Source organism: Peromyscus maniculatus, chromosome 8 (genome assembly GCF_049852395.1).
Source record: "Peromyscus maniculatus bairdii isolate BWxNUB_F1_BW_parent chromosome 8, HU_Pman_BW_mat_3.1, whole genome shotgun sequence".
NCBI lineage: Eukaryota > Metazoa > Chordata > Mammalia > Rodentia > Cricetidae > Peromyscus > Peromyscus maniculatus.
In genome coordinates this window covers 17,250,529-17,262,505 of record NC_134859.1, presented here as the reverse complement: position 1 = coordinate 17,262,505, position 11,977 = coordinate 17,250,529, and the positions used below count along the sequence as shown (strand labels likewise).

At 49.9% G+C, this 11,977-nt stretch overlaps 1 protein-coding gene across 1 annotated transcript in view; it reads right to left on the bottom strand.

The window, feature by feature from the left end:
* Positions 1-543: 543 nt before the first annotated feature.
* The window catches only part of Nsg2 (neuronal vesicle trafficking associated 2), a 60,258-nt gene continuing 48,824 nt past the window's right edge, over positions 544-11,977 (bottom strand). Inside the window, exons 4-5 of the mRNA XM_006978860.4 lie at positions 4,780-4,890; positions 544-2,389 (exon numbers count right to left, since the gene is read on the bottom strand). Coding sequence (XP_006978922.1) covers positions 2,198-2,389; positions 4,780-4,890 — 303 coding nt within the window. The 3' untranslated portion in view covers positions 544-2,197. The remainder of the gene's footprint in view (positions 2,390-4,779; positions 4,891-11,977) is intronic.

Sequence of the window (11,977 nt, the reverse complement as noted above, 5' to 3'; positions counted from 1 at the left end):
TCAGGCCCTCACCAGCATGCCGGTCCCTTACTGGCATGTCAATGCTTTTCTATGATGTCAGGATTATAACCTAAGATCAGCATTATATAAGGATCTTAGCATAATCATCAGGATCTCTGCATCATGTAATGCTCTTAGTATTATGTCAGGCCTTCTGACATAATCAGAACAGTAGCAGCACGCCATGACCTCAGCATTATTAGCCTCTTGGTATTACATACTTCATATCATGTCACACTCTGAGCATCCTATTAGCTACTTAGCAACATATCTGGACCTCTGTACCCTTCGGGGACCTGGTGTCATGTGACACCTTGAATACTGTACAAAGCCCTTAATATCTTGTTTGGGTTTCAGGACCTTGCCTAGGCCCTCAGTATCATGACAGGACGTCAGCAGTGTATCAGGCTATAGTTATTTTAAGACAGAGACCCCTGCCACTCTCTCTTGCTCCTCCCACTTAGCAGGACACTCTGCTCCTGGCCTCCCAATCCCCCTCTCCTGTACCCTCAGCAAGGAAAAGCTGCAAAGGACGGTCAAGACTCTCAGACACATCTATGTTTATTTTTTTTTCCTGTCAGAAAATTTCAAGAATTACACCAAAAAATACTTCAGCCTCTGCTACCTACTGACAAAAATACACCACAAAATTATAAAGCGCTCTGTGGTTTTGCTAGGGGCGATTTGTGGATCCGCTTCAGATGACAAATGAATTTACAGGTGACTCAGGTGACGGGATTCCGGGGGGAGAGGGAGGAAGAATCAGATGAGCGTGTTTGGCAGGACAGCTTGAGCTACACTACTCCTGTTACTCAGCTGCTGTGTAAAGGATTTCAGCAAGATAGCAAGCCACACACAAAAAACACACCCTTAAATGGCCTTTTGGAGAGGCACTGGGAAACAGTAACACATGTCAAATGAACAATTCTCCTGGCCAGTTCTGGTCCTCTTGGGCCTAGAGCCAGCACCTCCACAGAAAAGGGCCTTCTTGGAATGCTCCCGAGAAGCAAGAGCCCCCCTCCCTCACAATAGCTTGCCCTACAGTGCCCTGGAACGGGAAGCCTAAAGATGCTGGCCATGTCCCCCCCACCCCCTCAAATCAGGTGCTTCTGGAACTGGGCTGGTGAGTTTGGATGCCTAGCCTCTGTCAACACAACAAGGGAAACCAAAGTCAGCCGCCTTCTCCAGCTTCTTCCAGAAATGACCTGCCACCACCACAGGCCCAATGTGCGGTTTTCCTCCCGGCTGTCTCTTGGATTTCCTGGCTAGGACCCAATTGTTGCTGCTGCTGTCATGAGCACTTTGGGAAAGAGCAAGCATGTAAAAACCTGGGTGCCTCTGCTAGAAGCTGGGCCCAGGACGACCCGCCCGACCCATCTCCTTGTCGTCCCCTCTCTTCCTTTCTCTCCCTTTCCACTCCTGCCGTCTTGAGAACACAGGAAGCATCTAGGGATACCCCTAGGAAAAATAAAGGAAAGACAACATCTACCCACGTCTGTGTTTGCTGAAGCGCAGCAGCAGCTGCCGGTGAGCATCCGGAGCCTAGGTCCCGCGGGCTGCCCTGGGCTGAGCACGGATGCCTAGCTCCGCTCCGTGTGCTCACCCTGCGAACTCACCACGCAGCGGTACTCTACGCATTCCCTGTTTAGAAACGCCAACATCACCTTTCTCTCCAACTCAGCCTCCCCTGCCCTGCTGTGCTCCTGCAGCCCACAGGCAAACCAAAGAGCCCACCCTTCGCCACACAGACACTGGCCGCCCACGCTGAAGCCACGGTACCTTAGCTAAGAAGCCCAGAGAGGCTGTGCTCTTCACCACCCTGCTGTGTCTTCCACACAGAGCCCGGTTCATGCTTTTTATTCGTTTTTCTCTGGCTCCCCTTTCTGTCTCTAAATTATCCTAACAAAGAATAAGCGGTGGCTTTGAAAATATCTTACATGGGAACAATCGACACGAAACATGCCTTTGTACACGAGCCTGACTTGGGTACGAAGCAACAATACGAAGGGACAAAAGGAAAGATCGATTCAGACAACTCCAGTGCACAATATTTTCGGGGAGTTCTCCCCAGACCCCATCCTGCCCCGCCCCCACCCCGTACCCCAGCAGTACAGTGTTGTCTTGTAGCTCCAGCTTTGCTTAGCCAGTCGGGGGTTCCCCTTTCCACCCCCACCCCCACCCCGGCTGGGGCAGGCCTCTAATGGCCCTGGGTCTTGGGTGGCTTAGGCTCGTGGATGACGGCAGCGGCCGACAGCCACGGCCCGATGGCCCGGGCGGTGCTCTGCTTGGCCACGCTGTAGTGGCTGATGACTGTGTAGAAGCGGCTCCTGGAACTGGGGTCCTGGGATGAGTAGTAAGCATCCAGCGAGGCCGGGATACAGCGCTTGTGCTGGGGAAGAAAGAGATAAGAGTCACGTGTAGCTGGGTGGCTGCTGGCACCCACGGAGACACTGCTGCCCCGTTTCAGCCGGCTCCCAAGCACACCTCAGCAGACCTTCCCCAATATTCTACCATCGCCATCTCCAGAGCAGAGGAGATGCACCTGCTGGTACTGAGGTAAGACCAGACTCATCTGCTCAACCACCATACGACAATAGTAGCTCCTGGTAGCACGACATGGGGTCCTCTAGTCTGTCTGGTCCCCAGGAGCTGTCTGGGCCACTGTCCACAGACAACGACAATGTCATGTACTTTGTTTTATACATGCATTTCTTTTCTCATATCAATGTTATCGGTTCCTGACATTAACATGAATTTGCATTATGCATGTAGTATTCCACCACTTATGATATAAGACTAATCATAGAATACTATCAATTGTCTTAATGTCCTTAAGCTATAGACATTCTCTGTTTAAAGGGTTTGACTTGGGCATTTTCAACTGTTTGATGGTACTAATGTGTACCTATACAATCCTGTTTCTCAATCTAGCACAGTACTCAATAAATTGCATAAACATTAATGTTACAAAGTAGGCGTTGTCCCAGGTGGTTTGGGCCAACTGCAGGCCCATGTAAAGTTCTGACACCCGAGAGGTGAGATGCACTACAAGGCACTTTGAACTTAGGATAGATAGTTTCAGCCTGTGAGGGGTTTCTCCTGTCACCCCTACGTCGTATGTTCTACTAAGATTCTGCAGTCTACAGGCTGCACCCTGGGGTTATTCCAAATCCTAGTTTTCTTCACTTGATGCAGAACTAGTTCTTTGTTTAGCTTGTTTTTAAAGTGCTTACTTTTTCTTATTTATTTATCAAATAAGGCAGCAATTTATGTATTTTAAGGAAAATATATAGTGAGCTAAAAATATATAGTGAGCTAATTCTGGATGAATGTCGCATCCCTCCCTTCCTCCTTCCTCCCCTCTGAGCATCCATGTTTGGTATTTTAAACTTTTATCTCTTCAGAATTCCCTTCTGGGAAAATACAGAGCAAACCCCTCCCACCTCCCCACTTCTGCTCACGGTAGAACTTCGTCCTTAGATTGCCAATATTATCTTAGACGGAAATCTGTCACAGTCTTTTTGGGCTGTCATACTTCTAAAGAATCCCTTGTGCAGATGAAGCGTGGCTTACTCGGCTGTCTCCAGTGCTTGCTCTCACTGTCTCTTCCTTCCTTCAGAGCATCACGCCACAGAGGCATTCAGCGGCACCCAAAGGCACACGCGCTCAAGTTGGAACAGTCTCCCTTTGATCCCCCACTCTGGAACATCTTCCTAGCTGCGATGCCTTGGGAAATCCTCTTAACTAAATACCCCGAATTTCTGTTACTTCTTATGGAAAACAGGGACCAAAATAATCCCATTTTCAGAACAGTTGTGTGGCTTAGTAGAGAGGATGTTTATGGAAATTTCTAGTAAATAGCCTGACAGAAAATAAATACTCAGCGAATGGTGGTTATAGAAATTAACATCGCCAGGCGGTGGTAAATCCCAGCACTTGGGAGGCAGAGACAGGTGGATCTCTGTGATTTTGAGGCCAACCTGGTCTACAGAGCGAGTTCCAGGACAGCCAGGGCTGTACACAGAGAAACACAAAAGAAAACGAACAAAAAACGTCCAAAATCCAAAAAACAAGAAAAAAACATCACCTGTTCAAAATTTAAAACAGCTAACTTTATTGCAACTAACATGTATTAAGAGTCCATTACCCAGTAGACTTGTTTATTTGCTTGTTTCTACTTATTTATTATTATTATTATTATTATTATTATTATTATTATTTATTTGTTTTGTGCTAAACTATTTGACTGTTTGGGCACACATAATTCTCCAAAGGAATAAGAAGAGCCCCAGGTCACTCAAGTCTTGGAAAGAAGCAACTAAAGCCACAGCAGGAGTAAAGAGACCCAGAGGGTCAGGGGTCTGGACACAGGCTGGGAGAAAAGCCCAGAAGCACTGCTCTCTGCCTCATGTCTCTTTAGGGACACTCCGAGGTAAGGAATCAGCAAGCTAGTCTGGAAGATCCACGTGAAGCAGAACTTTCCAAAGCTCAGCAGGTCCGTGTCAAGTGTCAGTGGGCATCCTTCCCTGCTCATGCGCAGTCTGGAGAGGGCCTTCTCTGCTCACGCGCAGTCTGGAGCTGGCCCACTTCCTGATTTTGCTATAGCGCCCTAGTGCCTGCCTGGAACTTTCTTTCAGGAAGATGGGGTTGCTCCCTTCCAGCTATGTTTCATGGGGAGAGCGCCATGCTCAAACATGGACACCAGGGAAGAGAGGCACTGGTAATCTCTCCAACTATTGACAATCACCTAGGGCTATCCACCTGCCGCAAGCCCCTTACCTTGTAGACAAATCCCTCGGGACAGCTGTGGTCATAGGTGAAGGCTTTGTAAACCACCAGGAACACGATGCAGGCGAGGAAAGCGAGGGCCAGGCTGACAAGAATGGTGACCTGAGAAAGACAGAGGTGAGTGTCACAGAATCTCAGCTCATGCGCTTTCAGGCCACACATGCAGCCTTCAGCACCTGGAGCCAAGAGGCAGTCTGGTACATTGGCAAGGGTCAAGCACCCAGGGAATTGGCTGTATCGTGGCTTGACAAAGATACATAAATATTAGATATATACTAAAATTTAGTATGACCCTGAGAAAACTTGCACTCCATGAACTTCAGTTTCTCCCTCTGCAGGGAAATCTAGAAAGTTCTTTCTTGACTCTACATATGCTTCCCCTCAACTCTTCCTATTAACACGGGGAATGGGGGTGGGTGGGAGGGATTAGCCATCACATCCAGGGCTTCCTGCTTTTCTTCACCGCCACACCCCTGTCCCCGCCACTGTATTCTAAAGTCAGGCACCAATTGCTTGCTTTGCCTCTATTTGGACACCTGGTACCCACCTGGAATGTGTCCCCCATCCACTGTTTTCCCACTCCAACTCTATTCCAGCTGCCTTCTCCCCACCGCAGGAAATGCCACCCTTAACTGGTTCCCCCTACACTGCGTCGGGAACATCTGCCTTACAGGGACCCGCCACCTGACCACCTTTTACTGCTCCAGTGGGTTCCAGGGTGTCTGAAGCCACGCCACCTCTCACCTGCGGTGGTGACGCAGCCTTTAAAACTCTCAAGGCTGTCTATAGCACGGTTGACACACAACCGTAAAAAGACTTGGACATTTTAAGTTCAAGTGTCCCTTTTCTACCCCAGAAGCATGCGATCATCACCAACCAGCCAGCTCAGAGTAAAGGATCAACTCCTGGCTGTTAGTTACAAGCAAGTTTTTGTTCGTTTGTTTAGTACTGCAGCACCAAACCGAGGAACACCGGGACTTATTAGAAGGAGTAAGTGGCTAATTGCAAGATCACACTGTGTCCGTGACACCACATGTGTACAAAAGGAAAGGCCACCCCTCCCCCATGATACTGGGGAGTGTGGAGTCCTTGTCAAAATTTGGGTGTGTGTATTATTTTTAAAGATCTGCTAGCCCATATTGGTCACAGTTCCTCCCAGGAGGAGAAAGTTCCTTTTGATGTAGGAGAAAATTAAATCAATGTTTGGGGGAGTCCTCAATGCCAACTTTTCACCCTAAGGTAGGTGGGTAACTGTAGGGAGGAGTCTGTGAAGCTCCAGATGAGGGGGGTTGCCTGATGGTCCCTTTAAATATCAGATGGGAGGAATCTGAAAGGGCAAAGAAAGTGACAAGAGAATCACAGTCCACGAGAAATTTCTCGACTCATACGGATGTGAAATCCCATATTAAGTTACCGCTGAAGCCTTGTGCCGTCCCGGCCACTCCCTTCACTGCCCAAGCCCTTTGTTGAAGCCTGCTGCACACACATTAGCCTCCCAGGCAGGGTTAGGGCCATCACACAGTAGGAAGAGATGATGCTGAGATCCGACCCAGGTCACTCGGCAGGACATGGAGCTAAATCCACAAGCCCATGGAAACGAAACCTGGAGAGACACTATGCTCCCCCAAATTAATGTTTAAATACACAGGAAAGTGGGTCATCCAGGATCACCACACACCAATCCCCGAGAACCCAAAAGTGTTGGTCAGGCAGTGTCTGGGTTACAGATGTAAGGATATTAAAAATTTCCAGATTTTCCAAGATGCAAAAGACAGAAACGGTCCAAACATTTGCACGGATAACCAAATATCATCTTTTCAGCCCCTCGTATTTAATGATTCCACGTTAATGGATTCAATCAACTAGAGACCAAAAAATATGTGGAAAGGTAAAATTTTCTATACTGAACAAACTTCAGCTTTTTTTTAAATCATGTTCCCCATATAAGACTATATATGGCACCAATTAACATGGATTTATGTTGTACTAGACTATATATATATATATATATATATATATATATATATATATATATATATGAACTCCAGAGAAGAACTAACACACACAGGAAGATGTATAAAGGTCATATGCAAATTCACGGGAATTGCACTTCTGAGGAGTTTGGTATTCAGCAGGGGGTCCCGTATCCAGTCACCCACTGATCTTGATAAATAGTGTGTATTCACATAATATCATTCAGTCATAAGAGGGATGAAATATGTGTGACAGATGTAGACAGACCTCAGAATCATTATACTGAATAAAAGAAGTCATATCTAAAAGGTCACCATGGAATATCTAGAGAGATTAAACTGTAGAGATAGAAAAGCACGTTGGCAGTTGCCAGGGGCTTGGGGGCGGGGGCAATGGGGAATGACTTATGGGTACCAAGTTCCCTCTGGGTGATGAAATGTTTTGGAATTAGACAAGGATAATGGTCACATAATGCTGTAAATATTCTAAATGTCACTGAATGGTTCGTTTTAAAGTGACTAATTTTACAGTGTGCAAATTTTTACCCCAGGCTTTAAATGCCAGAGCTGAGGGAACACTCTGCCTCTGGGGTGGGAGCCATTTCTGTACACGGTGACACCATCAGAGAGTTTTAAAATGTTGCTGGCATCCCTGCAGGCCCAGGCAAGTGGGCTGCCCACGGTACCTGGATGCCAAGAGTCATTTGTGGCAATATTTGCGGCAACGACATGGCTGTGGACCTCAAGCACGCAAAGGAGGGAACAGAGATCCACAGACCCACCTTGCCATCCCCAGATGGCAAGTCACAGGCAGGGGGCCCTGGGAAAATCTCCCATCCCAGTGACCACATGTAATCTCAGCCTCTGACTGTGGAGAGACCCAGCCTTTTGACAAACCTAGCAGCAGGGCAAGATGTCTAAAGACAGGCACGGCCCCGGGGAACACCCATTTAGGGTGGGTGCTGCCACCCCAGAGGCCACTAGCAGGTTAGAGAACAGTGCCCAGCATGCTCACCCAGGGGTGGCCTCCCCAGACACGGCAGGGCTCTCCCATTCCTAATCTCTGAGAGGAGCAGGGTGTGATTGACCAAGGTCATCAAGGCTGACTGTGTGACAGAGAGGCTTTCAGCAAACATCACTGGGAAAAGAAGAGGGAGGAAGGAAAAGATGTGGTTTCCAGTCTACTGTCAGAAGCATCTAGGGGCCTGAGGATGCTGGCATCTAGCTTCCCCCTCCTGTGGATCCTAAACGAATGGGCAAGGAGCAAGTGGGCCCAGGATGCGGGCATGGTTTTCAGCCTTCCAGTGGACTGAGGGTACACCCGTGGAGAGAACACCTCCTCCTGGAAAGCTCTTTGGATTTGGATCTCAAGCTGGCTGCATGTATTATCATCACGTGGACATTTTAAACAATCCTCACTTCCTGGCTCCACCTGGGTAATGACATCAGAATCTGAATATTATATTATATTGTTATAGCTGAAGTCCCTGGCTCCTTAGTGTGGGCAGGGAGGAGAAGAGCATTGTGTGTAGACCCTGGACAGGTGGCCTCTCTGAATGCTGAGTGGAGGCTGGGGAGTAACCTGCTCATGTATGTGGTTTTACCCAGCAGGCTAGCTCGTGTCAGGGTAAATGGAGGTCATGTTGTTTGAAAGCCTTCCTTCCTCTCCTTAATTTTAGTAGGGATTTCTCTGTGACCAAGGCTATCAGCCCGGGGCGGGTGGTGGTGGTGGTTGTGGTGGTGGTGGTCCGGGACTAACCTGGGGTTGGGGATGTGACCGTGCGGGGTAACTGCTGAGAGCACCAAGTGGGAGGGCAGGAGGCTCTGAGTAGAGGAACGTGCATCCTCCAGAGGGCAGCCAAGAAGATCGGGGCTGTTCTACAAGCATGGAGGAGCGGAGGGGCGGGGAGGGGGCGGGAAGTGGAGGGGAGGGGCGGGGAGTGAACATACTCAGCATGGAGCCTTAACTCAAGGGTGACAGGGAACTATAGAAGATTTTACACGGGCAAGCGGGCTGGATCAAGATTAGGCTTTGGCAGGATGTCTCTGGAGGGGGCAGGGCGGGAGGCCAGTGGGAAGGCTGGCCGTTAGGGTGTGTCTCAAATGTTGAACTAGCCTGGGCGGCAGAGTGGAATGAGCTGAGCTGAAGAGATTCGTAGCGGCTAGGGATTCTGATTTGGCTTGCAGTGAGATTTTCAGGCAGACAGAGACCTGGCTGCCCTGGGCCGGCTTCTCCCTTTCTGGATGATCAGTGGAATTCAGAGGCCTCCAGAACTTGGAGCCTGTAGCTAAGTACCCCCCATGGAAGGATGAGCCTTGGCCTGCAGGGAAGGACCTTCCATTTCTCCACCCGCCCCTCAACGTGCTCTGAACATAGAAAGTGGGCTCCATGTCAGGATTTATTGATGTGCCCTTGGCGTCACCCTAGAATTTAACCATCTGGGACCAGCAGTGAATTATAGGTTTTTCACGCTGGATGTGAGGCTTCGTGTGATATGATCGTCACCCCCCGCCAAGACCTGTCCCTCTCTTCTGCTCTTCCCTCTCTCGCTGACTTCCTCATCCCAAACAGACGGCAAGGTCTGCTCCGAGCCACATGCCATGAGGCAGGCAGGCCACCAGGACTGTGCAGCGAACACTCAGGTTTCAGATCAGCCCCTGACCGGACCACCTCCCAGCACGTCCCAGAGCAGCGTGTGGGGTGGAACGAATGAGGACAGGGTGGGCTGGAAGGAGCCAGACACAGTGTGAATCTGGGCAGAGCATCCAGATTGCCCAGAGATTCTGCAAAGAATTTGGGGGCCCAGAGGACCTGGAAGGAGTGGCCTGTGACAAGAGAGCTACAGGAAACACTGCTGAGGTGACAGGGACCAGAACCATGAGCCTCTGGAAGCCCATGCCGTCCCGGCCCAGGAGAAAGCACCTCGGATGCTTTCAGCAGATCTCCGCCCCTCCCTCACCCCCCGGCCAGAGCCAGCACCACCCTGCTCTGGACACCCAGCCTCCTGGCTGCTGCTTTGCAGAAAGGAGCCCTTCCTCCATGATGTGTGGTCAGCAGGGGAGACAAGGCCCTAACACAACCCCGGCCTCCCTGTCTCTGTCTGGCCACCAGTTCCTACCTCCAAAGTCACTAACTTCTCTATCCATTGCAGACACCCCAGATCAAGGAGAGCCTCTTCCCCCAACCTCCCCTCAAGTTCTTAGGCAACACTTAGCCCCTCCTCACCCACTCCTGCTCTCTGAGATGTCTTTGTGTGAGAAAGAACCCTGTCTGCCTGTTGCCCCCTTGGGAGGCAGCCTGAGTCAACTCTCACTCAGAGTTGGGTTCTGTTTGACTGATGGCCCGTGAGGTAGATTCTACTGGATCTTCCTCTTCTAGATGAGACTAGGCACAGAGAGGTCACGGGCTTTCCCCCAGGACACACAGTTCATTACACAGTATACTCTCCGGAGCTGAACTATGTGATGTGCCACCCAGGGGCTGGTCTGCTCTGCTCCTCAGAAAGCATGGACTGAGCATGTGCTCATCTGCTGCATGCTGGCTTGAAGCCTAGGTCAGAAGCAATTCTCCACATGGGGTGGACAGTGCTAAATGTGCAGGGGAGGGTCCTGCCCTGTGGGTTCCAGCTTTGGTCCCTGTGGAAACCTTCTTCCTCCATAAGGGGGGCTGTCAGTTAGACGGTACACGTAAATCCCTAGACAGGAAAGGGACTGGACTCTAAAATGCAAGCCCACATCTTTTTTTGTTGTTTATTTTTATTAACAATTTTTTAAAATTCATTTTACATACCAAAGATCTCCCTCTTCCTTCCTCCTGCCTCTCCAGCCTCCCCCTCCCAACCTGCTCCCCATTCCCTCCTACAAGAAGGTAAGGCCTGCCATGGGGAGGTACATTCAGTAGAGGCAGGTCCAAGCCCCTCCCCTTGCCTCAAGGCTGTGTGAGGTGTCCCGTCATAGAAGTGGGCTCCAAAAGGCCTCATGCACCAGGGATGGATTCTGATCCTACTGCCAGGGGGCCCCTTAAGCAAATCGTGCTACACATCTGTCTCGCTATGTAGAGGGCATAGTCTAGTCCCATGGAGGCTCCACAGCTATTGATCTAAATTTCATGAGTTCCCACTAGTTTGGTTTGGTTGTCTCTGTAGGTTTCCCCATCATGATCTTGATGCCCCTTGCTCATATAACCTCTTCCCTCTCTTCGACTGGACCAGAGCTTGTCATGCCCACATCTTAATCTGCCATAAATGGTACCTCATTTGGAAGGGTGAGCATGGCAGGTATGGTTGGGTCAAAGGTCTTGAGGTGAGATCATTGTGGATCACCCAGATGGGTGTTACAGTCCAGGAGACATGGCTTTATTGGGGACACATATGAAGACAGACAGACACACAGAGGAGGGGAGGCATGGAGGGAGTCACAGGAGCCAGAAGAGGGAGGGGAGAAGACTTTGTAGAGTGTGCTGGCTAGTTTCCTGTTAACTTGAAACAGGCTGGAGTCACCGGGGAGAAGGGAACCTCAATGAAGAAAATGCCTCCTTAAGACCAGGCTGCAGGCAAGCCTATAGGGCGTTTTCTCAGCTAGCGATTGATGGGGGAGGGCCCAGCCACTGTGGGTGGTGCCATCTTTGGCTTGGTGGTCCTTGGTTCTATAAGAGAGCAGGCTGAGCAAGCCTTGAGGAGCAAGTCAGCTAAGCAGCCCCCCTCCATGGCCCCTTCATCTGTGCCTGCCTCCAGGTTCCTGCTCTGACTTCCTTCAGTGAAATGAAGAAGGCTAAGCCAAGTAAACTTCTTCTTCACCAAATGGCTTTGGTGATGGTGTTTCATCACAGCAGTAGTAATCAGGGCCTATCCTCATCTTGGTTTTGAACTTCTGGCTTCTGTAACTGTGAGCGAATGAAGTCCTGCTGCATTAAGCCACAGGGTTTATGGTCCATTTATCATGGCAGCTCCAGGGAACTAATTCAGTGTCCTCCAATAGCGCCCAGCATGGGAGCTACAAACGCCGTCTCCCCACATCACCGGCCAAGCTCCTCACTACTGCAAGCGTCCCAGATACTGGAGGTGGGGGTGGCTGTTTGTCACCATGTATGGTGTGCCAGATCCTTCTCCCCATCCCACCCCCATAAACTCTTAAGCTTTGAGGCCCAGCACCTCACATATCACCTTCCATGCTGTGTGTGTGTGCAGTGCACTGTAAGCACCCTTTCATGGCTCCAC